The 26,862-nt window shown below is 41.2% G+C and overlaps 2 protein-coding genes across 6 annotated transcripts in view; one reads left to right on the top strand and one right to left on the bottom strand.

Annotated features, from left to right (window-relative positions):
• Window positions 1–8,436, top strand: part of rfx2 (regulatory factor X, 2 (influences HLA class II expression)) — a 27,562-nt gene extending 19,126 nt beyond the window's left edge. For all 5 annotated transcript variants that reach the window (XM_029430534.1, XM_029430532.1, XM_029430533.1 and 2 more), the window contains 10 exons: window positions 436–557; window positions 760–878; window positions 3,459–3,571; window positions 3,712–3,863; window positions 4,965–5,062; window positions 5,543–5,692; window positions 5,862–6,070; window positions 6,151–6,304; window positions 6,397–6,439; window positions 7,424–8,436. In XM_029430534.1, coding sequence (XP_029286394.1) covers window positions 436–557; window positions 760–878; window positions 3,459–3,571; window positions 3,712–3,863; window positions 4,965–5,062; window positions 5,543–5,692; window positions 5,862–6,070; window positions 6,151–6,304; window positions 6,397–6,439; window positions 7,424–7,545 — 1,282 coding nt within the window. In that variant the 3' untranslated portion in view covers window positions 7,546–8,436. The remainder of the gene's footprint in view (window positions 1–435; window positions 558–759; window positions 879–3,458; window positions 3,572–3,711; window positions 3,864–4,964; window positions 5,063–5,542; window positions 5,693–5,861; window positions 6,071–6,150; window positions 6,305–6,396; window positions 6,440–7,423) is intronic.
• A 1,077-nt stretch (window positions 8,437–9,513) lies between these two features.
• Window positions 9,514–26,862, bottom strand: part of fcho1 (FCH and mu domain containing endocytic adaptor 1) — a 54,652-nt gene continuing 37,303 nt past the window's right edge. The window contains exons 10-27 of the mRNA XM_029430528.1: window positions 26,502–26,619; window positions 26,331–26,355; window positions 24,377–24,437; window positions 21,925–22,115; window positions 21,438–21,462; window positions 21,206–21,262; window positions 20,386–20,437; window positions 19,331–19,455; window positions 17,153–18,241; window positions 15,467–15,570; window positions 14,735–14,930; window positions 14,499–14,613; window positions 14,011–14,166; window positions 13,798–13,930; window positions 13,284–13,481; window positions 12,650–12,715; window positions 10,825–10,992; window positions 9,514–10,065 (exon numbers count right to left, since the gene is read on the bottom strand). Coding sequence (XP_029286388.1) covers window positions 9,958–10,065; window positions 10,825–10,992; window positions 12,650–12,715; window positions 13,284–13,481; window positions 13,798–13,930; window positions 14,011–14,166; window positions 14,499–14,613; window positions 14,735–14,930; window positions 15,467–15,570; window positions 17,153–18,241; window positions 19,331–19,455; window positions 20,386–20,437; window positions 21,206–21,262; window positions 21,438–21,462; window positions 21,925–22,115; window positions 24,377–24,437; window positions 26,331–26,355; window positions 26,502–26,619 — 2,987 coding nt within the window. The 3' untranslated portion in view covers window positions 9,514–9,957. The remainder of the gene's footprint in view (window positions 10,066–10,824; window positions 10,993–12,649; window positions 12,716–13,283; window positions 13,482–13,797; window positions 13,931–14,010; window positions 14,167–14,498; window positions 14,614–14,734; window positions 14,931–15,466; window positions 15,571–17,152; window positions 18,242–19,330; window positions 19,456–20,385; window positions 20,438–21,205; window positions 21,263–21,437; window positions 21,463–21,924; window positions 22,116–24,376; window positions 24,438–26,330; window positions 26,356–26,501; window positions 26,620–26,862) is intronic.

Genomic DNA, 26,862 nt, shown 5'->3' with positions numbered 1-26,862 from the left:
TTTGGGTGGAAGGGTATATGAGGGCAGAGAAAAACGGCTTCTTCAGTAGTTTTGCTGTGTACTGTATGTAGGGCAATGCTGCGTTGCGTTTCACTGTGCACACTAGTTATTGGTTTTCACCCCAGACACGCCCACAAATCTGAAGCAAACATCTCAAAAGCAAAAAAAATTACACTTGGGAAGAATCACAACAGTAAACCAAAACAATGTTGAAACTGTAATTTTCCTTTTAAACAAACTCCTTGTATTTCACTAATTTAGCTTCTTTTTTTTGTTGAAGGTGTGCCGACCTGTAAGGTTTCTGTGTAGTTTTTCATTGGAATAAAAACCCCTGCATAGTCCCAGCTGTCAACGGCACATTCTTTGTTACTCCTGCTTTCTCAGGCCTTCAAAAGCCATCTAACACACATGTCCTATCTTCTACTGTGTGTATAGGTTCAAACCTCTACAGAAGGTGGACGGTATGTCTGACAGCCTGTGTGGGAGCTCTCAGCACTGTAACAGCACTCCAGAGCAGTCAGTGGCTGCGCAGAGCCAACACCACCAGCAGTACATAGGTAAGGTGTGTGTGTGTGTGTGTGTGTGTGTGTGTGTGTGTGTGTGTGTGTGTGTGTGTGTGTGTGTGTGTGTGTGTGTGTGTGTGTGTGTGTGTGTGTGTGTGTGTGTGTGTGTGTGTGTGTGTGTGTGTGTGTGTGTGTGTGTGTGTGTGTGTGTGTGTGTGTGAGAAAAATATGAGTGACACCTGTTTACTTTATGCAGATACGTCCCACACCTTGCCTACATTTCCCTCTCCTGACTTGGGCACCCAGCCTCTGCCTGAGCGCATCAACATGAATGATATCAAGAAGCTGCAGACACTCTACAGAGACCACTGCGAGGTACAGCTCGATGAATATGTTTGTGACTGAGGCTACTTTGACATGTGAATATAACTGGAACAGTTTTAGAGGGGAACTCCTCCGATTTTACATATCAAAGTCTGTTTACAGGTCTGTGGGTGTATAACTGCAAATGTGAAAAAAGTAGCATAAAGCCTTTTGTGAGAAGTCTAATTGCCTCAAGTGATGTCACATGTTCATTTCAAGGATCGCTGACACTGAATTCATTTTTGAGATGATCCTGCTAGAGCACCAAATGTGCATCAATTTGCTGCCGAAAATAGTCCCCAACAAATGCACTGTTTTGTGTAAAACTACAGTGCCCCGCTGATCAAAAACATTTTTAAACCTTTTGTAAAATATCTAACTTTATATTTGTGATCTATTTTTAAAGAAAGTAAAGTAATCTGCTGCTCAAAAAGTATTGTAAACATTGTTGGTTTTGGACCTTTCATGAGATTTCTTGACAATAAGAAGAATCTATGAATCATGAATTGGTTTAGTGCTGATACACATCCTGAAACAGGACGCGCAATGAAAGCAAACTACAGCAGTCAACAGGTGTTCAGCTTTGAAAGAAACATCTTTGAAACTGTCTTAGCAAGATGAAGAAACAGAGTATGGTGTAATGACATGTCACAGGTTGCAGTACATAATTCATAGTCTCTTGGTAGGGCAATGGATTTCAGTAGGCGGAAGAATAACCCTCCAGGATAAAAAGCAGAGTAGGGAGAAGAGTAGAAATTATATTAAACATAAAAATTTGGGGGCTTTACAGGCAGGAGAGAGGCTGTGATTAAAGCAGTGAAGCTCTGGCTTTATCATATTATCCCTGCCCTCCCCTTGTCCAGCCTCACCACGCTCCCTTTGTTCCAGCCGTCTTTTCATCTCTGTGCAGCTTTCAAGACATGCCAATTAACCTTTCAGCGCGCTGTGTGGACATCTTGGTGTCTTTGTGGTGGCCTCCCCTTGGGCCTTTGTGTTGCCTTGTCTGTGGACAGGCACATGGGCTCCTGTCTTTGTCTGCCAGCGCATTTCTGTCACTCTCACAGCTCTGATTGCCTCTGTGTGTTTAATGTTTATGCATTTCACTTTTTTCTCTTCTGCCCTTTTTTTTAATTTTATTTAATTATTATTTTTTTAATAACCTGGTAACACATTAGCCAAGACTTAAATTGACAATTTAAAGTTACAACACAAATACAATTGTCTTCTTAAGCATTAAACAATGTCTTATTTTTAATTTAACTTTCACCCAGTTAAAGGAGTTTTTAACACTGTCAGCAATATATTAGTTAATGTCATGGTAACCACAGCCAAATATTCACGTATCAGCGGTGTCATTAAATTAATGTTCAAGCACAAATGATTAGGTGTTTAATAAAACTGAGTGTAATAAATGACACTGTAAACCACAGTAGTGTGTGTGTGTGTGTGTGTGTGTGTGTGTGTGTGTGTGTGTGTGTGTGTGCGCGCACAGATGTGAGGGGTTAAGAGTCAGGAATCTCTGCCGCAGGCCGCTCGTCTGTGTGTGACCGTGCATGTGAACATGTGTTATTTCTCCTCCACACTTTTTTTTCTTCTTCATTGAGGCAAGTTGTTTTTCCTATGTGGCGCAAAACTGTGGCGGCAAAACGCTCTTGTTTAGAGGCGATGGGGGAATTCTTCTTTTTGTTTTGGAGTTCTGTGTTTGACCTGTTGCTCGGGGCAACTGTAAACAAGGTTTCCATGGCAACGGCTGCAGAGGAAGCAAAAACATATCATGTGATTGAAGCCCACACTGCTGTGTAACAAGATCCAGCGTCAAGTGCATGTCCTGCCAGATAGAGAAAGAAGAGAATCTCTGGGCACGGTGTGAATCATACGCTCGTACTCGAGCGCGGAGAGATACTGAACAGTTTGAGACTAAAAACAAAAGAGCCTGACCTCTGCTTTATGTAGAGTCAGGCTGATGTTTCCTATTGTGAATGTCCTCAACAACTTTCACAGCGCTGGCTTTTAGGTTTTACCTTGATATGTGTGTGTTGAGGTTTAGAGTTTATCCGTTAACTCTCTTTTTAGAACCACGTTACTGCTTTTTCTTTGAACAAGCCCTTTTATCATTTTAGATCACCAGCTTGCCACTGCTTCCTTTGCACTCTTGCATTATTCACTTTGTGTGCAGTATACTCTGCTTTCTAAGAGCCTCATACATATGAACAGGAAAGAGGAAATCACATGGGTTAGCTCAGGTCAGCGCCTCGCCACTAAAAGGAGGCAAATGCATGCATAAATCTATGAGACTAATCTGCTTTGTAAAGGAAACTCGAGATAAAAAATAACTGAGGGAGATAAAAAAAAAAAACCCGAAACTCCAGATGAAGCCTAAACGTGGCCTTTAGGATCCTCCTGATGATTAATGTGCAGGGAGCTGTGTTTGAGCTGGCTCATTGTCTAACCAGGAGGGCCTGGAGTGAAGGAGAGGCTGCTTGCCTGCCTGTAGAAACTTTGTTGTGTGTCTGGTTGCCATGGTTCAGCTCTGTATGTTTTGTCCCCTCTTCCACCCTCTCTCCCTCCCCCTCCCTCGCTGCTCTCCTGCAGGCTACTTTGGATGTGGTGATGAACCTCCAGTTTCACTACATCGAGAAGCTCTGGCAGACCTTTTGGTATTCAACACCGCCATCTAGTGACGGAAATACCACCCTCTCCAACAGGTCAGATCACATGTACAGGAAGAGCTTCAATGTCGAAAAGGAAACCACTAATAAATAATGTCTGAGCTAAAGCGTCGGCTGAGTTTTATCTGAAAGACGTCAGTATTTTATAATTGTGGTATATGTGTTTCTGTCTGTAGTGATGATGACCTGGAGGGTGTGATCCCCAGAGAGAAGCTTGTGGCTCTGTGTAAATATGAACCAGTCAGACTATGGATGAGGAGCTGTGACCACATCCTCTACCAGGCTCTGGTAGAAATCCTCATCCCTGACGTGTTGCGTCCTGTTCCTAGTCAGTACCATTTAATATTTATATTTATATTCATTATGATTTATTTTCTCCCATTTGAGTTTTTATTGATGTTTTCACCATTTACAAACATAAAACCCATTGACCTTAAAACAAACGTAAAGTTTACGTTTACATTTTTAGTAGTCTATTGATTATCTCAGTTTGATCAACTAAATCAGCTGTCCTTTCCGAAGTCTGCGTCTTTTCTTTGGACCTGAATGTTTCCATTTCTCCCACTTTTCTTCCATCTGTGCTTCTTGCAATCTCAAATGATGTCTTTTCATTATCTAGATTTCCTTTTCTCTCTCTCTCTCCATTGTTCCTGTGTAGGGGGATTCACTTCACCTCATTTCCTTGTGATAGCCTTTTCTTTTTGTTTTTAAACTAGCTATCAACAATATTGTGACGAGATACCTATCCCCTTTTCATTCCTTTTCTTCAGTAAAATGAAAACTACACAAATAGTGTGACAATATGCTGATAAGGATATTTAGCTGAATGTTGTATACCATTTTCCAGAATGTGTTCATTATGATTTTATTAAGTTGACTATGACGTAACACTGTATTGAGACGTGTGTGTGTTGTCTGTGGTCCCAAAACTCCTGCATCAATTCTCATTGAGAAATGCACACTGATGAAGTAATATCACTGCAGCTCAATCTGATTCTCAGTGCCCCAGTGTTTCCTCTTTGCACCCTCAATTATAAACTGACATCACACCCAACATCACATTCAAGGGATTTTGTGGTTTATTCTGTTCCAGTTCTACTTCTAACTTCTGTATTGGAAGATATTGCACAACTCTACTTATGCATAGTTTAATGTAGTAAAGCGTTTTGTTCTTTTGCACTTCTCTTGTGAGCCAAACGTAACAAGGTGGCCTAAGCATAAAACAATATTTTGTATTTTACTTTAATGCAGTTAAAGGAATCTTGTTTGAGGAGGGATGTAAACATATTTGTATCCAATGTTGAGAGTATTTATTAATGTCATGGTAACAACAGTCAAATATTCAGGTGTCATGATTAGGTGTTTAATAAAGCTTTGACGGTAATAAGTGCTTTTTCAGTTTGTAATCCAGGCTGTTCTGTTTCTTCAGGCACTCTCACTCAAGCCATCCGTAACTTTGCCAAGAGTCTGGAGGGCTGGCTGACTAGCGCCATGACCAACTTTCCTCAAGAGATCATTCGCACCAAGGTAACAAGAAAGTTCCAACAGTAGATCATCACATTAGCTTTTACCTGTAATCATCTCATGAGGCATCCCTGACACCTCTTCAGTGATGTTGAACATTATGATTGTTTCTATGCATTAAAGGTTATTTGTGTTTCTGTAGATGCAAGAGATAGCATCATATTTAAGCAATGTTCATTTCTGACTGCAATGTGAATATATAGATTTATTGTGTAGCCTAATCCGTATCTACAACGGTGCAGAAACGCAATGACTAGACATGCAAAAAGAAAGCTGCCAATGTTGATTTAGAATTTAAATGTCAACGTTATGAATAAAGCGTCAAACTATTCGGTGCAGCCTTAAACTTAACTTCAGCACAGAGAGAGAGCCCTAGAAACCCAAACTGGTTGCATTTAAGTCGGACATAATTTGGTTATAATACTAAAACATAAACGCATCAAGATGTATGATGGATTCTCTGGTGCTGTCTCCGTGGTGTAGGTGGCGGTGGTCAGTGCGTTTGCCCAGACACTGAGACGTTACACAAGTCTGAACCACCTGGCCCAAGCAGCCCGCGCCGTCCTCCAGAACACCTCCCAGATCAACCAGATGCTCTCTGACCTCAACCGGGTGGACTTTGCCAACGTCCAGGTAAACATGTCTGACAGCTTCCCTGTTTATTTAACGTCAACACTTCATGTTCAAATGTCAGATGGTGCAGACTGTCGTCTCGTGTCGACTCTCTCACCGTGTCTTCCGCCTCACTGTGTGTTGTTGTTTCTTGCTCAATGTGGTTGGGTGTGTTTGTGGTGTCTAACAGGAGCAGGCGTCATGGGTGTGTCAGTGTGACGAGAGCGTGGTTCAGCGCCTGGAGCAGGACTTTAAGGTTACCCTGCAACAGCAGAGCTCTCTGGACCAATGGGCTACCTGGCTCGACAACGTGGTCTCTCAGGTCCTGAAGCCTCACCAGGGCAGCCCCAGCTTCCCCAAGGCTGCACGCCAGTTCCTGCTCAAGTGGTCATTCTACAGGTACGAGGCGGGAACAGTGAGGCTGTTAACACTTTCCTCAATACAAACAGAATTGAATACATTGTCCTTCCTCCCTGTAGCTCCATGGTGATCAGAGACCTGACCTTGCGTAGTGCAGCCAGCTTTGGCTCTTTCCACCTGATCCGCCTGCTTTATGATGAGTACATGTTTTACCTGGTGGAACACCGTGTGGCTCAGGCCACCGGAGAAACTCCTATTGCTGTCATGGGAGAGGTAAGAAAGAAGATGTTTGAAACGATGACCATGATATAAATGATGTTAAAGTGTTGTTTTGTTGGCTAATGCTCTTTGATCTCTTGACACAGTTCAGTGACCTGACCTCTATGATGCCATCACTCATGGAAAAAGGTAAACCTTTATTATTTACTGTGCTACGTTTAATATTAGTCTGGTTAAGTCCTAACTAACTGGCTGAAAAGAAGTTAAAGGATCAGTCTGGTGTTATTCTCAAAAAACAAACAAACCCTGAAAAGACTGATGGCGTTCGGTCTGTGGCACGCTGCCCCAAACACACTAATTCCTGATAAATCTGGATTTTATTGCCCGGGTAGCCAAATAATAACAATAACCCCAAAACATCTGATAATTTGGCTCAACAAAGAAGTACAGGAGGTGGTGGCCTAGTGGTCATGAGTTCAATACCAGGTCATTCACCATTGTCCCCTGAGCAAGGCACTTAACTTAAGTTGCTAAACGACCTGTAATGTAATGTAACAGACCACACTCTGATCTCCTGTGTCTAGAATAATGTTCAATAACGTTGGTGATTGTCTGTAGTAACAAGATGAGTCTGATCTGGTTCTACAAAGATTTAAAGTTACTAACAAAAGAAGATATGACTATTAGTAGACTAATGTTTGTTATATTTAAAATTAGTAGTCCAATAACAAACTTGTATATACATATTGTTGTAAGTCTAATTTCACTGACGTTGGACATCTTTACTGTTTTGTTGTTGACCAAAGACACTGGGTGGGACTATTAAAGGGTTAAAGTCTTCAGTTGGAACTAGGGCTGAGTGCCACAGAGGGTGGGGAAGACGGACAGCATTGACAGATTAGTTACTGATTTTGGTATTTTCATGGGATTTATTGAATAAGAAAAAGGTATGAAGCCGTTATTAAAATGATTAACGTTTAGTAATGATCCTTAGTTTCACCTGTTAATATTGTGGGGATACATTTGTATTGTAGCTTAAACCCAGCTGTATTTTTCCTTTTGCTCCTGTTGTGCCACATTCTCTGTTCCGGTTACAGAGTGATTGTCTTCAGGGTCACAGTTGACATGAAACTACACTTTTTCAACAATCCCTCCCTCTCTTTGTGCCACTAGATGCTTCCTTCTCTGATGAGATGAGTGACCTTGGCAGTGATGCTGATGTGTCCAGAGGGCCTACTGAACCAGCTGTAAAGAGAGAGAGGATTGAAATGAGCCACCCTCTGCAGGAGATGTGAGTCAGGTCTAAACAGGGCCGGACTGAAAGCCACAATAGCCAGCATCTCTCCCTATAAAGGTGACCCTAAAGTGGCTTTGGGGGCCCTTTGGGACGCAGCGGCTTTTGCAAAAGCACACTGCGTCCTTCTGCAGTCAGTGTGTGCAATGTACATAGAGAAGAAAGTAGCAATGTCAGTCCTCCCCTCACTAGTGTTTGAGGACGGTGATCTTTCTCACAGGAAGCTCATGTCTTTTTTTTCTTTTCTCCTCACAAGGGTGTAACACAGGTCTGATTTTCTTTCCTTTTTTGTTGCAACTGTGAATGACTTTGTGCAGTACCTTTTTATTGGATGTGTAACTTTGAGTGGTGGTGTTTGTGACTCTTCTTTATTTTTTTAAATCTTAACTAGCTGTGCCATAGTGTCATTTGAGTGCCTTAGATCGCTAACCTTGAAGCCACCACTACAGATGTCTATCTGTCCCTCAGCTGTGCCTCTACCGCAGTATGAATGTATCGTCTCCAAACCTCAGACATTCAAAGCACCTTTAACATTGATTAGGTGTGTGTATACTCCTTGTTGCCTCTGCTGCAGCTCGCAGCAAACACAAACAAACAAAAGACAAAAAACAACATGCAACCTACTGACCCAAAGGACCTTTCCCTCAGTCATTCCCACCAGCTTAGCCACAGTCATGGCTCTGTAGGGCCTCGTAGTGTCACAGTAGTCAGGAAGGCAGGGAACTCAGTATGTTACTTGGCTGTGTAAGATGTTGGTTTGTTTACCTCAATAGATTTCTATGCTGTTCGGCTCAGATGATGTGAGGCAAGTATATAAAAAAAAAAAGAAAGAAAATTAAAAAAATGTAGCCACTGTTGCGGTTTGTGTGTCCCACTCCAGTTTCCTTGTAAATAGTGATTGCTTCTCCGTGTGCTGTAAGGATGCATTCAGTGACTCGTATGTGCAGACCTGTGGTGGTTCAATCACCTGCCACAGAGTTGGGAATAAATCCAGAGGAATCGACTTAATGGGGAAGGGATGTTAAAACCTAAACTGGAAACTGGTCTGTCTCATTGAGCCTTATTTCCTGATTAAAAGTGTTTTGTACATTTCATCCAAGATAAATCAATACACGATGGACCTGTAAAACCAAAACTCTGACAGAAAGAGGATCTCGTTGGCATCTGAGCTGGCACATGCTCCCCGACTTCAGATACTTTGACCTCATGCTGTTACTCAGATTAAAGTCTTATGTTCTGTTTGGATTAGATAGCAAAATAGTGTGTTATTTGGGGAGTTTGTCCATAATAAATTATATATATACATATATATATCTTTGTATGATGTAGAAAGTGTGTGCTCCGTGGCCTTCAGCCTTTGCCTGATCTCTCTCCTCACTGTGCTTGGGTCACATAGTATCAAAAGAAATGCTTTGGTGTGTAATTGATTAGACTGTGTGTGATAAATTTGTTTCCAATCTCAATTGTTCAATGTATGAAATTCAATTATTACTGTGGCGTCACTGCGCTCGAGTACGCTATTAAACTGTCACAAGATAAATTTCTATTTATATGAGCTATTCTGACTTGATTGACATCAGCTTGTGTCGAAATAGGTTTGGTTGATTTTATTTTTACCCCTTCCGATGGTTTTGTTGTAGCGATGAGAATCCTTGAGCTTGAGTTATTTAAGGCTTTTTGTAACTTGTGCCTGTCACAGTAATTTGCCTTCAAGTGCTTTGGAGAAAAAGTAATTTGTGTGTACTTTGTAATGTTTTGTAAGGCTGTTAGATTTTTGGCGGAGGATTATTTTTTATTGAACTAGATTTGGTTCTTCTTACAAGTATACTGAACCCTTATTTTTGTGCATTTTTAAACCTGTTCTTGACTACACTTTAACTATCCTAAGGACAGATGGTCTGTAATAAACTGCATAGTTCAGCTGTATTTTGTACTTGGTCACAATGTGTAATAAATTGGTGTAAACCAAAACATTTGAGCACATTTATTTTTTTTATCAAACATCAACATCACAAAACTTCAATTTGAAACAAACATCAGATTTACAAACATTGTTTTTCTACGGTAGATTTTCCTCAGATTACTCGTTGGATCTTTTCAGATGCTCCAGAAATGTCTTCCATAAAGTATAATTTAAAATTCTAGTTTCCATGGCAACTCATTCACATGTTTTCCTTTCCGCTATAATTCAAGAAAAGTTCTGACATCTAGCTCAGTTTGCAGTCTCACAACACGATGAACAGAGGAGATTGAATAGAAAAAGAGGTTTCCTCCTGCTCTACAACACACACAACTTTTAAATTAGAGGGAAAGAAGTAAAGGCTTGGTCCTAAAACAGCAGGACATTGTCAGAAGTAAGTGCACATCCGTCCTTCAGGGCTGAGCTGTCAGTCTTCAGTTGTGGTACCACCAATCATTTCTCCTCCGTCCGGCCCTCGACTTCGAAAAAGTGCAAAGTTCTCTGAACCTGCAGCGATGGTCCTTTACACGATTCACAAGGAGCAGCCAGCCATGTACTTCCCTGTAAAACAAAAAGGAAATGTCCCGCCAAAATTAACATTTTTACTAACAACAACCTAATGAATTGCATGACTTCATAATTCATTAATATAAATTGTGTTTTACACGCTCAAGTTATATAAACTAATGAAACTTTACTTAACTAAAAAAGTGATTCCAATTAACTCCATAAAATATCGACAGTTAGATTATTTTCATATTAATGTCAAAAATAAAAAGTCACAGTACGTCTTTTATTTTTTACTATAAACCTTAAATCGTAATTAGTTTTAAACTTATTTCTTGATTGTAGATTGATTTAAGTCTTCAAACTTCAGGGAGTACTGAAACTATCCCCCGGCTAATTCTGGCATATTTACAGTAATGTTTATTAATTCTATAGTTAACAGTATATTGCGTCATAACAAATATTATGAAAACAATTATAGTAAAATATGCTATAATAAAGTCATGGAAATATGTCATAGTGTGTCATAATAAATGTCACAATATAGTTTGTCTTGTGTTTATAGTGTCTCTTTCGACAAATGTACATATTAAAGAACTTTGAAACGTTTTAATGGCCTTAATTGTTACGAAGTTGGTTTAGCAACTTTTAATACTTTAATATCCCGCGGACACCATGCCTAAAACCGAAAGATATTCAATGTACAATGATAAAAAAAAGTAGCATTTGATAATCCAAACCCTTCACAGGGGGATAAATACACATGTAGTGTAAGAATAATGTCATGTATACAATGTGTGAGTTCTGTATCACCTGTGGCGAATCTCTTCTTAACCAGCGACATGCGGTAGCGGCTGCCCACCAGCTCCACGTCCAGGCCCGCCAGCGAGGCTCCGGAGCCCACAAACTGAACAGCCAGGCTGGGTGGAGGGCCGCGGGGGACCTCCAGGCACTGCCAGCTGGCACACAGAGTCCCTGAGCCTATGACACCGCCAGCAGGCAGAGAGATAAAGATACATGAGAAACACGGCTTCTGGAGTGCTGATTACTTTTTGTTGTTCCGCATCTTTCAGTGTCATTTTCTATAGTTCAACCAGTGAAACTGAAAAAATAAATTAAAAAAAGATATCTTCGTTTTCCCAAATGCTAATAAGCGAAGAAGAGGAGAGACCGAACCTAAACATCGCCAATACAGAATTATGTCTTGTATGGATTTATATGGACAACAGCTTCCGTCTTTTCTCTGCAGTGAAATACTGAAGATGCAGAATCAGTGACATCTTTTTAAATCACTTCTTAAAACTTATCTTTAATAAAAAAAAATAAAAAAGCTTTTTTATTAATGCGAGCACATTTTTAAAAAAAATTTATTTTATTGTCTGTTTATTTCCTCATTTCAAATGTTTTAATCCTGGGTCAACCATTTAAAGCACTTTGTACCTTTGTTATGAAAAGGGATGTGTAAATAAAGTTAATTCTTCTTCTTGTTATTATTACGGCTACAATGATCGGAGATTAGGAAATGTTCTAATCAAGTTTTATCCTTATTTTGACATCTGGATTACATTTAAACATTTAACAGCAGTTTCAACAGAATCAGCTTTACATGAAATGTAATCAAAGCATCTAACAAAACTTTAATTTTCTACCAAATTGAGTCTTAGTCTAAAAGTCTATAAGTCTCATCATCTTTTGATCTCTTTGTAAATGTCAGACTCTCCCATGTTCACAGATGTATAATGTGTTTAGGACATACAGCATATGGAGACATGATGAACTACTGTTTAGCGTCTTGTTGACGTCCAGTAAAATAAATTAAATACTGACTCGACACAGGCAGACATTGTTCATGTAAAGCAGCACCTTTCATATTTCATTAATAAAGAAAACTTGTGCAGGAAAACTGTATTTTTGAGCAGGGACATGCAGGAGTTATGGTGACCTTTGTCATTGGCTCATAAACCAGAGAAGTCTTCGAACTATAAACATTTTAACATCCCATCCATCACCGACTACCATGAATAGTCTCTTTCTCTGCGCTCCAAGCCTGCAGATTCGCACCGAGGTAGTAATATATCATTTATGGGGAGAAAAAACACAAAGAAGGAATAAAACAACAAGAAGAAGTGTGGGTGTCTGACAAAGAAGCACGCAGGTGAAGGAACCTTGAGATCAAGTTTGATTTCATTTTAGACTTTACCGTCTTGAAAGATTATTTTATACGCCGCCTCTTATGTGTGCACCATTAACTTTGTGAAATATGAGAAACAATGAATTTGACACAAAATAAGAGGAACATTTAATGTTCGCCTTTGTGTCAGTCGATTAGAGCAGCTGCCACGTTCGAATGCTACTGCTGCTGTAATGATACGCCTCATACTTCAGCTTTCTAAAAAGAGAAGAATGCGGAGAGAGCAGAGATCTTAATAACTCATTTAATTATTTCTCTGATACAATGTACAGGAAGAGGCAAATGTACGAATCCGATGGCAGCTAATGATCGACACAAAACAAGCCGTCAGTTAGATGTCACGGTGAGGGTATCTTTTAGAGTACGTTTTTCTCTCCTTGCTTCCAAAATGTTCTTAGTAAACTTTCCTTGAGATAAAAAAGAGAGCAGCAGCAGCAAAGCTCTGACCTTTGCTGTGATTGGTCGGGGAGAGGTTGGGGAGTTTCCACAGCAGCCGTCTTTCCTCAGGCGTTCCTGAAGAGGAAAATAAATTGTCAGTGAGGCCGAAGCCGATTCTCAGCCTCCACCTTTCTCCTGTTATCACAGTCATCCTCAAATCCTTAAATGACTTGTGTCACCACTGATTTCAGTTCTTTAAGAGCAGCAACCAAAAATGTTTTTGCTATACAATTTTATAGTTTTGTTAAATCAATTCCTAACATAATAACAGACAAAAACCCAAAGTTAAAGTTTCACTCCTTCCAACTGTACAAATGTGTTTTTCTTACTTTTACTCTGTTGGTCAAACAAAACAAGACATTTGAAGACGTCACTTTGATTTTTCAATATTTATCTGACATTTTATAGAACAAGCGTTTAATTAAATAAATTAACAGATTCAATCGATAATAAATAATTGCCCTGAAGTGCATATTAAAATACACACTACTGTGATAAGACCTCATATATTATGATTACATAGTAAATCATATCAGTGCAATACAGATAATGTTGTTGATTGTATTAATCAAGTAAATAACAGCGCAGACTCGCACTTAACCGGTTACAGGCAACTGCCCATTATCACATCATCATCGCTCACCAGGAGGCGGGCGGCTGGCACTGCAGGTCTGTGGCAGTGTGGTCTAATGGCAGCAGCACCTGCACTGCGGCGAGCTGGGTTGAGGGCGCGGTGGCGGGGCAACAGTGGTAATCCAGGGAAACCCGGGTTCACGGTACCGCTGCGCTGACACTCTGCAGACAGCAGGAGGGGAGCCCGACCCGGGTCCTGGGACGACACCTGAGAAGCAAAGGAGACTCTTGAAGTTTATTTTGTCGGTGCCATCTTAATGTCTTATAAAGCTGAAAAAGTCAACTAAGGGAATGAGTCTAACACATCTGTTTATCCTGATATTAGCAAATACATTTTTAGAGAAAACACTGGAGTTTGGTAAGTTTGGGGGAAAGAAATCAATCAGTAGTACATTATTCAGGTTTAATGAAGCATTCATTTTACCACAATCCTCTTTCTAAGATTTGGGACTGACGAGGAGGAACTGTAATAAAATGGCCCAAATACGCAGAAGAAAATGAGGGTGAGCATTTTAAATCCTGACCTGATACTTGAGCAGGCCGACGTTGTAGTACGAAGCCTGCGGGTTGAGTTCAGCCTCTCTCTGCAGGTAGAGCTGCAGAGCCTGCATGTTGAACCAGAAGTCTCTGGTGTCTGGGTCACTCTGAGACGGATCACTGCAGAGACACAGAGACGGGACGGTAAGGATCGCAGAACAGAAACACAGATGTGACTCTACATGCGGACGGCAGCTGACCTGTAAAGCAGCTTCTGATTTGGCAGGAAGTGATCGATCCTTGAGATGTTGACCAGTCTGAAGCTGAGTACGGGAACGTTGGGGTTGGCTGTGAAAATCCGGGTGATGCCAGCAGGGAAGGACATCGTCAGGTCGCCCGTGATCTTAACCAGACAGCTGGAGGGAGAAGGAAACACATTAATAACTCTGTTGGATGTTTGTTAACAGAATCACAAGCAGGCATTATAGATTAAAGGGGAACTCCACCTCATATTATCTCAAGATGCAGAAAAACAATGTTTCAAACGTAGTCTTCAGCCGCAACAGACGCTGACTCAAGTGACATCACTTGAGGCAATCAGACTTCACGTAGCTCCCTCTGGAGCCACAAAAGGCTTTATGCAATTTTGTGTGTAGTAGTACTCGGCAACATCTGTCAACCGACTCAGAGTTCCCCTTCAAGAGCAGAGAATGTGCAAGATTGTTTTAGTAAGTATCATTATGCTGACCGGTTGTGCTGTCCACCTTTGAAGTAGGCATTGATATATTCTGTGATGGCAGCTGCCACAGGCCAGGCCTCCTGTGTACTGAGGGAGATGGGACTGGGGCCTCGCGACAGGTGCACTGCGGAGAACAAATGTGACGAGTCCTCAGTTAATATAATGAGCTTTACATGAATAAGTCACGATTTAAGGAATAGTTCGACATTTGGGGAAATATGCTGATTTGCTTTGTTGAGGCTTACACTGTCTTTGTTGGTGGTCCTGGTGCTGGTAGGGCAGCGGTGAGGCTTGTCCTGCCCTGGCAGGACTGGGGGCCCGGTTCTGACCCCCCCAGTCGTTGTCCCTGGCCTGAGGGCCCCACTCACTGGGGCTGGAGGAGGAGGAGGAGGTGAGGGAGGGGCTGGGCTCCGGCAGCGGGGAGGAGCACAGAGACCGGGACTGAAACACAAAGTTTTGCAATATTTGCACTATTTTAATTTAGACGATGCCCCTACTGGATCAAACATTTACATAAAGTAGGGAGTAGGCCTTTAATGATAGCTACTTTTGTCGGACGATATACTGTCTCAGAAATAAATATGATAAACAATATTAGTCATTTTAAAACAAAAAAGTCTCTCAGGCTTTAACATTTGTCACAGGGATTTACAGATTCATATATTTATTAGCAGGCACTATACTGCCAGGGACTGCTGTCTTTTATACAGTTTACATGAATTTAGTTATATGATATTTACAATTTTGACACTTTAGAAAGTTAATATTTAAATTAAAAGACTATTATATTAGGGTGGGTTAGCTTCTCAAAGTAATGTTTCAGTTTTTCTTCATCTGCACTATTACCTATTAGGGTGACTCGTTCATCAGGGATAAAGTTGGAATGATATGGGACTCATAATTAAGTCAAGTTATAATTAAAAGAAACAACATAATGTTAAGAGAACATTAATAAATGAACCGGGCGGTTATCTCACTCTCTCACAGCCGCTGAGTCGGCCTGAAGTCCTCTTGGCCCGGGTCGCTCTCGGAGGAGCAGCTGCGACTTCAGTGGTGTCCTGTCTGAAGTTGTGCTTGGACCCTTACAAACAAACACATGGAAACAAAAAGTCACTAAAAGCCAAATCTGAAATCAGACAGTAAAACAAGATTACAAGAGACAGACATCCTCTCAGTCAGAAGTCGTGTTCAGAACAGCCGGAGACGAGCTGAACGAGACACGCTGCCAAACACAAGCTGGCACAAAACCTAATAACATTTATTTGTATTGGATTAATTAAAGGGATTTAGATCTGAAGATCCTTCACAGAGATTGTCCTCTCTAGTGGTAAAGAACAAAAAAGAAATCCTGCCTCACTTGGACTTTAAGAGCAACGTCTCGTTCATTTATTTGAATTTATAATAATATTTGACTTTTGATTTTAGCTGATGATGGTTCTGGAAGCTGACTTTAAGTGGAGTGAATCTTTAAAGGAATGGTTACGTCTCCACTGAGAAAAATATGTATGCATGTATTTTTGATGAAATGGGCCTTTAACATTTTTTCACACATTCACATTCACTTGTTTTTTTTCAACCAGGTGTACAAAATGCAAATATACACAGAACAAGCAGAGAATCCTCACATTTTATAAGGTAGAACCAGGTAATGTTTGGCATTTCTGCTTGATCAGCTTAATTAAATGATTCATCAATCAATACAATTTCTGTCAAGTTAATAATTAATCAACTTATCATTTCAGCTCTAAAATCAGCATGTGATTGAACAGATCCAGTTAATAGTTTCAGTCATCATCCAGGAAATATGCATAATTCTAACAAAATAAAATCCTTGCAGCTAATTAATCAACAACAAAAAAAGATTTAGCTGAATGAGCCCTTAATGAGCGACAGAGCAGGCAGGCGCCTGATGGAAAGATTAGGCTTCGTGTCGACTAATTAAAAAGGCCGTTTCAATGCTTTTGTTAGAAATCAGAATTAAACTGATGTAGTGCAGAATAGAACCAGGAACATTGCTAATGAAAACGTATCTTAATTAAAGAAATATATGATTTGGTTCCTGATTTCTGTTCATTAATGAGGTAGGTATGTATTTCACTGAGCATGTTGCATCCTTCACCTTGTGTCAGGCTTGGATTGTAGACTGTAAATGGATACATCTAAATGTAATGGTCGAGATAGCATCCTATGACTATATTCTGTTTGGACACTGACTTTTAGATTTCAATCAAAGCTGAGAACCTCATGCGAGTGCGACAGGTTTCATTTCATCATATTGTTGACTTGAGTATCTCTTTCTTGTATGCACGTTACTTTTATTACCTTATGTTTTCGGCTTGGTTTGTTTGTCAGCAGGATTACTGAAAAACTAGGATGTTCATGAAACTTGGTGGAAGGGTGCTGCATGGGCCGAAAGAACTCATTACAGGTGGAGCGGATCCGACTCACGGGGCAGATATACAAATTATTTTCACTTTCATTAACATTGCAAGATAGGGCATTTGTGCGGGCCGTGGTGTCGGTCTGCGTTCTCTGGGTGCCATTCTAGTTTGTTAATAAAATATTTTCTCATTTTCTACACCATGTTTAGTAACAACGTCTCCTCTTGTAACCCTGAAATGATGTAAAGATAGACTCAATTAAAAGTTAAAAGAAATGAGTACCCTTGTGCGAGCCGATACTGCACGTTATCGGAGTGTTCAGATCCAGGCAATCTTGATCTTTGTCTGTGGAAAAACACAGATCCTCTTGTGGTCCTGAATGCCTCGTGAGTGGAGGGGCGTTCCTGCGTGGCTCACTGTCTGATGATCGATGTTTCCTCCTCTCTCCTCCTCCCTCTCCTTTCCCTCCTCCTTCCTGTGTTTTGGAGCCGCTCAGCCCTCCAGAGACAGTTTCACTAAACGGGTTGTGGACAGAGTTCCAGTGCATCAGCTCCTTCTTGGGCTGAGCTGTGGGCAAAGAATTTGAATTAACATCGAGTACGAGCCTATTGCTATTGGTAGAGCCACCAGCACCGCTGCTGCTGCTGCTGTGTGGAGGGATTAACCCAACTGCTGCAGCCAGCGACGACTGGTGCGTTGGGCTGCCAATCATCGTGATCGCAAACGGGTCATCAGAAGTAACAGGAGGCGGGAGGCTCTGGTCTCGTTTCCTGTCTCTGTTTTTACGATTGGAGGAGGATGAAGAGGAGGAGGAGGAGGATGAGACTGGGAGTGTCTTGGTGTCGGCGAGGGCGATGGAGAATGAGTCCCCTCGCACCTCCATCCCCCTGCCCTCCTGGGCTGAGCGAGGCGGTGGGCGGGCCCAGGCGTCAGACAGGTTTAGAGTCTCCTGGGTGACGGTCCTCTCAAACGCAGCGAGGAAGGGGTCCTCGGGGGGAATGTGTTTGCAGTTCCACACCGACGACTCCATCTCAGGCGGGGGGAGGGACTGGGAAAAAGCAGGGAACCGCATGGATGAGGGGTCCACATCCGGGGGGACACGAGAGGGACGTGACGAGGCGACGGACCAGACGCTGGCAGGCTTGTCCTGCGGGTGAGTACTCCGACCAGGGGAGGGGTCACGGAAAGCAGAGAGGAAAGGGTCCGCAGGTCGTCCCAGTGTTTGCGTCTGCTCTTTACTCTGTGACACGGGAGGCCAAGCCGCCCAACCCACCGGCTCAGGCGAGGGCCCAAGAGGCTGATGGGAAGGTGAGTCCAGGCCAGAGTCTTCGACATTCTCCGGAGAGGAGGAGTCGGATGAGAAGGCAGCATCTGACACAAACACATTAAACACAGTGCAGAACATCTGAGGTGATCAATGAGAAACAAGGAACTCACAAAAATGTAATTACTGATGTGCAGTGGGAAATTAAACTTTCAAGACAAAAAAACTAAAATAAAGCAAATAAAACGTATAACAAATATTAGTCCAAATATAGTGCAACGTTTGTTTCTGGATATTACACTTGAAAAGTAGTGGTCGTATACTATTCGACGACATTTACATATTCATAAAAGCAGATGTTCACTTTAACAATCTTTCTCATCAGGGAATCTTTCAGCCATCATGAGTCTCACACACTCATTTCTTTAGTTCAGTTTGACGCATTTACCCCTTCCAACACACTTCCTATGACCGCATCTCTCACGTCCCCACCTGAAATCATCTGATATCCCAATCTGTTCCAGTCATCTAAGGGAGGCTTGGTGTAACGAAATTGGTTCCGAGTTATCTGATGAGCTTTGGGATGGAGGATTAAAGACTGCTCCAATAATACTAGACTGCAGCTAGCACATTTTAAAAGACCAGACTTAACAGGATCATCGGACAAATGGAAACATGACTCATCTTTTCTGGGCTCGAGTATAATTATAGGGCAACAAATCGACTCAGACTGTGCATTTGCCGTTTTGGGTTGTTCTGAACGCTCCCTAAAAACTGCCATGAAGAGACCCAGCAGTTTAATGTTGTGTGATTATAGTTTAAGGGTTACAGTTTGAGATCATGTAAATCTCCCTCCCTCCTTAGTTTAAGAAGTGGATCACTGATATGATTTCTTGTCTTTATTTGGACTCCTCATCTGACTCGTACTGTACATTTGTTACGATTTGGGAAACATTGATTTCATCAGAAAGCAAACCCAATCGGCTTAATGTACAGTTTAGTTTAAATACCTTTTAAATATTATTAATTTTACCTTTATAAATGATAAGGCTTCAAGGATGAGAATTATTTTATCACAGGGACAATTCCCACTTGGACTAATCCGTGTGAAAAAGGAACGATCGTCTTATATTTGGGCCAATATGGTATCAAAATTAACAGACAAAAGAACATATATTTAAAACAATAATTCTTACATTCAGAGGCACCAAAAACACTCAGCTCTCTGAGTTGTTCCCGACCATCGAAGCTTTTGGACTTGAAGGCCGATTCCAGCGGAGGTCCGAACAGACTGTCTGAACCCGACGGTGTTGAACTCAACCTGGTAAAGTAACGAGGAGAGAACGAGGGAGACGATCAGAGGAGTGATGAAGAGAAATGATAAAGTGAGAGAAGAAATTGGGGGTATTGTGAAGAATGTAGGATGAAAATACAGCAATAAAAACATGAATCTAAAGAGGTTTTTATGTATATGTATATACGCATACTTCTGGCTTAGTGCCGTTTGGTTTGCTTAATAAATAAAAGGAAATATTTATAGATATGACACTTTAGACAATAGTGTGCTTCCAACTTTGTAGGCAAACGTTTCAATAGGACAGTGCCTGCCCCCCCCCCCTCCCTGCATAAAGCCACATTCATAAATAAATGGTTTGGGGTGGAGGAACTTGACGGGCCTGCACAGAGCCCCGACCTAAACCCCAACCACCAGCTTTAAGATGAACTGGAACTCCGACTACAAGCCAGACCTCGTCTCCCAACATCAGTGTTGAAACTCACGAATGCTATTGTGGCTGATTGGGAGCAAATTCTTGCATCAAGGTTTCAAAATCTTGTGCTTTCACAACAGAGTGGAGCCTGGTATTGCAGCAGGTCAATGCCCATGATGTTGCAATAAGACCACATGAAGTATGGGTGCAATGTTTACTTATCATAGAGCATATAATGCATCCATTGTGAAGGTGCTCTGGTCTGTTTAATCGTTTTGTTTCGCTTTAAAAACAACGACAGAAGATGTTGGTGCTCTATCTGAGCTGCAGGGGAATTTACCATGGAGAATATAACAGTGAGGGGAGAAAAGGTAAGACAAAAATAAAACAAGGATGGTGACAGTGGAAAGACTGTGAGGAGGAAATCTGAAGAGCTTCAAACTGCTGAAAAGGCCACTGATGACGCAATTCAACCCTCAAATGTGTCTCCCTCTCTGCACCTCTCAGACAGATATGAGATATAAAGAGCAGAGCAGTCTCACCTGCTGTGATCAGGACTGGAGGTGGACCTGCGTAGGCCCTCCTGCTCTCCATCTGTAACGAGACAACACACACACACACACAATAAGACACCGAGACTCACTGCAGAGCTTGTTCCCTAATCAGGATTAATCAGCAACATGGTGTTCTCCGTCACAGCGTTGATGGGAGGCTGAGATTGACTGAGATGGGACGACATGAGGGAAAACCCATCAGACATTACCTTTTTTGTGATAAATACCAGCAATTAGCCCGGTCTCACTCAGCTCCAGCAACTGCTGCCGCTGTCACTGCAGAGCAATCGCTTTAATCAGACACTAATCATTAATCCTGCTGCCCCTGGATTTAAGAGGCAGAGACTCCCCGCTGCTGTGAAGCCGCAGGTTACAGCCTCCAGCATAACCTTCTTGGGGCTAACGAAACTCTCCGTGATAAAACATGCTGTGGAGCACGAGCGGAGGGCTGGGTGTGACTAATGGAGGGTGGCTGTTCATGCAAGGTCAGCCGATGAAGAGATTTGCTGTCTTGAAGGAAAGATGGGGGCTAAACTGGCTGGAGGTAGAGAGCTGCTGCACAAAGGAATAAATCTCCTAAACCCTACAGATGTGTTTGTGTGAGAGAAACTCACATACTTTCTGAGTTACAGCCACAAACAAATGAAAGGATAGAAACTTCAAAACTCATTACAGGTAACGTGACGGACTCTAACGCTGGATGATGATGATGATGATGATGATGATGATGATCTTTTGTTGTTGCAGTACAGATTGGTACAAAAGACTGACTGACAGACACAGAAAATGAGACTAAAATCAGACTCACCCCTGTGGGAGGCTCCTTCGCCCTCTTCTGAGCGACCTCCTGCAGTACTTGAGTTTCCTGCAGAGACACAACAGCTTTCAGAAGTCTGTACTATTACATACAGTACACAGGCTACAACTACAACTACAACTGTATATCACCTATTGCTTTATGTTGCAGGAAAGACATTTGTTGCACATTAACACTTAGAAATTTACTCCAAAAACATTGAGACACATTTGACTGAACTTACTGGAGAGATGGCGCTTCATTGACACCTGAAAAGTCAAGAGTGGGGGACAGATTTGGTCAATAAAGTGTACATACATGTAAAAGAAATGGTGATGAGGAATAAGATAAATCAGGCTTTGGCCACACAGACCAAACTTGTTATTAAGATTAATTACTTGTTGGTTTTGGTTTTTCCATGGAGATTGTTGAAACAAGAAAAATAAAGCGTAATATTGCCACAATTATCCTTAAAAAAAATGTTTTCCTTTTGTGGTCATTTAGGACAGGTTTAGATTTGAGTGTGGCGATTCATTCACAACCTTGAGGACACCATGTTTGAGGTAAATATTCTTAAAGTGAGGTCCATATACTTTGCTATATCTAGCGCTTCTTCAGGGAAAGGATCGAGCTCTGGGAATAGCCAAGTAAGAGTTTTAGATCTCTGCACCTCTTCATAGGGATCCTGACAAACATACAGAACATGACAGAAACACCAAAACAAACACAACCTGTTGCCGGACGCCTCTGTTGGGCGGCAGAGTGAGTGACCCGACGGTGGCTTTCAGCTCTTTTTCTGTGGCAGCGGAGTTGCTGCGATTGCTGCTGGCGACCGGTCTGATCTGGATGTGGAACTTCTTGGGCTCCTCGTCATCGAAGTCCGAGTCACTGGAGTAAAAGTTGTTCTTCTTCTCAGAGCAACGTGCAGAGAGAGGATGGTCAAGGAGAACACGTTCATACAGTAAATAGGGAATGAAAAGTGATGTTTGATGAGAGCTTACAAAGACAAGTTATCGGCACAAACAAAAGGTTTACGTTCAGCTCGTTACAATTGTTTTGGCTCAGTTTTAATCTGCAAAAGCTTTAAAGACTTAAATTCTTACCTTTAAACTAAACTTAAAAGTGCAAAACTCACAATCACATACTCATTCCTCCAAATGCAGCTTCTTAATATTAGAGCAAGTTTAATACCAAGTGTACCTACAGAGAATCACTTAATCAGTGCAACATGCGTTTTCCTTATTTCATTTTTATATTGCTTATTATTTATGTACATTTTTATCCATTACATAATATTTTACTGTTTTTAATGAAACAAGGCATTTCATTGCACTCAACTTAATACTACTTGTACTAAATGTCTTGTATTGCATCAGTTCCCCTGTGTAAGGAGTATTGCATATGGAGAGAATGACCTTAACGTTACAAAGGTGAGCAGCCTTGCATCATAATTGATCAAATTAAATTGATGTAATAAAATGAACATTTCCAAAAGTTGTTGTTGTCATTTAAAATACTGACTTTTGCATAAGTTACACTTCTGATAAGAAGAAATAAGAAAATTGAGCCCAAGCAATTATAAAATACTTTCAATTAGGCTTTATCTTACTCAATGCCTCCAATGAGAACTATTCGAAAATAAAACTAATATGAAACCAAAAACTGCATGAGAGCAACCAGCGTTAAGTTTTATTAACCCTGTTCACTGGTGAATATTACTATTTGTACAAATGCTGCAACTTCCTTGAGAGCGAAGAGTCCTTTCAAATCACTGTAAGATTCATTATATCAGGACGTCAGAGAGAAAAATGCAGGCAAACAAGAGTACAGTGCCACACAGACGTATATGCAAAACAGATGAAAGGCTGCTGGAGATGAGGGCTGCAGAGCTTCCAACAGCCAAACCGCCACTTCCTGCTGCACCATCACCCCCAAAGAAAGTCAACTCCCCTTCCCCTTCCTCTTGGCTGAATTCTGCTGCTCGTGCAAGTCTTGCGTCACATCGTGTGAGGTGTGTTCGTCTTTGTGTTTATTAGAAGATTCAGAGAAACTGCGGGACAAATGCAGCATTAGGGCATTTGATGAATGTAAACCATCTATTGTGAGCAGGCGGGGGGGATGACAAAGTCAGGAAGAGTTGTTATCTCGGAGCGGTCGGACTGAGAGCTGCTACTGATACACGTATCAGGGCTGGAGAGTCGGGACATGGAGCGTTAGATTAATTAATTCATATCCCATGTAGGCGTTTACGTCGTCTGTATTTAACGAGGGGGAAGCATTTAGTCATTTGCTCCAACAAATAGGGGAAAGACCTTTATAATTGTCTAGAGCTCTACAGTTAACGAGGCGATGAATGTGGCCGCTTGTGTGAACAAATTGGTTAAACCCGCCTCTCACCTCCGACCTTCTGATTACACTTCATTTAAAAACGCCTCCATCTCAGCTAGGGGCCTCTTAAGAGTCTATTCAGCAGCCTCACGAGGTTGTGTTTGGAGCAAACTTCCTCGGTCATGTGAGGAAGTCAAGTTTGTGAAATCCTTCAGATACATTTATGAATCTGAGGCAGTAAAAAAAAAACTTCAATGTGATGGTTATTTCATGGTGAAGTTCTACAGCGACCACATGTGGGTTGTAACCCAACTCCATCTTAACACGTACAAGCGCTGTACAAGCATAAAAATAGCCATCCGATCAATGCAGTGTTCATTTAGAAACTGTTGATGAAATATGTTGGTCAACTTTGTTTTCCATGACTAAGAAGACGTCATTGAAAACTAACGGTTACGATATCAACACGTGCTGACAAATAAAGACGGGACTAAAATGTAGTTTAAAAAATAAAAGCTACTGAAATCTCTTTCCTTTTGTAACCAAAACATTTTTATCAGTAACGACTAAAAGTTGACTAAAGTGTAATTACTTTTCGTCGACTAAAACTATGAAGGATAAAAATGACTGGTGTTCATCAGAGCTCCAGCAGGAACATTTATACCAACGAGCAACATCTTCTTTAATTTATCACCTTTTTGTAATTGCACGTCAATGTGACACAGAAAAACACCTGTTGACAGCAACATGATTCACCTAAAACAAAGAATGATTATTTAATACAATAATGAACATTTTTAAAGTAGTAATATGATAGTATGGTCAGAACATGTGTGAGCAGGAAAAAAAGGATATCATTGTGTGTGCTGTCAGCTCGGATGACAAATCCCTCGTCGTCCACTTCTAGGGGTGAATTCTACACACACACACACACACACACACACACACACACACGAGAGGGGGTCAGACACCAGCTGGGTCAGCAACACAGGGACAAATGGCACTTCAGTCACATATCCGACACACAGAAGTGCTTTGTCATACTGTGTAACTCAGCACTGCAGCCTACATGTGCCACTGAGAGGTTTCTATGAGTGTGTGAGTGAATAAACAGACACAGTGACTCAGTGACAAACTTACTACAACTGTTATTACCAACAGGCCAAACAAAGTGGTACGCTTTAAGTTTGATTTTTAATTAATGTCTTCGAGCTGGGATGTCTGGATACATGTCAGCTGTAGTCATATGATCTTCAAAATAAGACAAGAGGGAGGCCTGACTTACAATCCGGTCAATGTGGGGGAAGCTATTTTTAGAGTGTCGACATATACAGATGGTGTTTGATAAGATCAGATTTCAGTAAACAGATCTCAGTAGGTCAAGTAGAACTGTAGCCAGTTGTATGTATACTCTTTTTTTCAGATCACAGTGAAAGAAAATTAGATTTTTTTTTTTTTTTTTTTAGAACAGTATAGTTAATGCATACTGGGGGTGATTAGACTATAAAAGTATACTCACAGAGATTCAAGGCAGCTACACTGTATATTCATATAATAATAATAATAATCATATAAAAACAATGTGAAAGGGCTCGTAGAGATGAACCTACGGAGAATTAGCACCTGATTCTGCAGCTCCCCATCAACTCTATGGAGCTTTAAATGCGTTTCAGCTCATTGTTTAGCCGCCCACAACTTTCCTGTTTTGATTCACTCTCACTGCAAACAGCCAGCCGCTTTCAATCCAAAAAATCTGAAAAGAGCCTATACTACCTGCTCAGCAGCAAACAGCAGATAGACAGTTAAAGACTAGCTGGTGGAGCATTTATCAGCTAAACACATTGTTTTCCACCAGACCAAAAATGGAGCTAAAAGAGTGAATATTGGATTTATATTCAACAGATGAAAAGAAACATGACTCCAAAGAGAAGATCATTTTGTCTGCGAGATGTTTAACACATACTAATAACTAATTTATAAGATGTCAGCTTGTGTTAAGAGTTATTCTGCCCTCTAGTGGCCAGAAATCATTTAATGCAGCTTTAAGTAGTACAGGCTGTCACTGTCTAAAATGCGTGTCTACATTGTATCCAGACACTGATTCAGTTAAGTCAAAGTCTCTTTAAAACAATATAATTTGGAGAAAACACAAATTAGCACACTGTTATGATCTAAAGTCAGCAGACTAGCTTGTTTTCGGGGAAAATTTCCCAGAAATATTGTACACTTTTATATAAAATAAATCATCAACAGTATAAATGGAACTTTCGCAGACTTTTTTTTCTTTTAATAATAACAAAAATAAAGTAAAAATCTAGAAGGTGAATAGACTGTCAGTGCATGTATATTCTTATGCAACGTTTTTTAAAGTCACCTCTGCTAACATTAGTAGTACCTGTCACTACAGTCAGAAACGTAATGCCTTTGAAAGTGTAAAATAGCAGCACCAACGACTCTGATCTGCCGTTTACTCTTCTCTTCCACATCAGTCTGTTAGATGGCAGCGTCCAAGCACACACTCTCCTATGCAGTTACGCACTTCCCCTCTCGTTGCCAAAGTATCTCAGAAACCTCTTCTCAGAAGTACCAGAATAAACTTGGGAAACCCCACACCATCAGTCATGTCAATATCACACACACTCATGATTTCCCACTCACTTTCTTCACACACTCGATTTTCTTTCCACGCCCTCCCAAAAAGCATACTTGTCTGCAGAGATAACTGCAGCTTTAGGACTGACAGGACGGATAATTAAGTAAATGGCTTTGGATCTGCAGTGTTTGGGTGTGAATTATATCGGATACTCACCGCTGTTTCCGTCACCGCAGAGTCTCTGCAAGTACAAAAAACACAAATGGCTTTATTTATATAGTAACTCCGTGCTTGCTGCCTAAAGTCTGAGATCAGGATTCATGTTTAGAAGATCTTGGGAGAGCACAGCACGATTGTTACTCTGTGTGCGTTTGTGCTCACACTCACGTAGAGTCTGGCTCCTTGTCTCTCTTGCCGAGGCCGGGGATCCTGAAGGCTTTTGCTCGACTCTTCTTCCCGCCTTCTGGGGCCAAAGCTGTCATGTACTCCTCAAAGCCAACCAGAGCTGCAGGCAACAGGTTTGCAGGCAGTTTGATGAGGATAAAAAAACATTCAGAAAACAAATACTATATAATAAATATATGCATGTAGTTGAAACACTGTAGTGTTTTGTAATTATGAATTATTCCACCTACACAATACTGTTTAGAGTGTGGGTATTTTCATATTTTCATTGTTACGTAAGCTGCTAAATGTGTGTGTTATTTCCCTCCTACTGGAAATGAGCCAAAAACGGTGAGTGGAAGCG

Source organism: Cottoperca gobio, chromosome 4, assembly GCF_900634415.1.
Source record: "Cottoperca gobio chromosome 4, fCotGob3.1, whole genome shotgun sequence".
NCBI classification, from domain to species: domain Eukaryota; kingdom Metazoa; phylum Chordata; class Actinopteri; order Perciformes; family Bovichtidae; genus Cottoperca; species Cottoperca gobio.
This window is presented reverse-complemented; position numbering and strand designations above follow the sequence as displayed.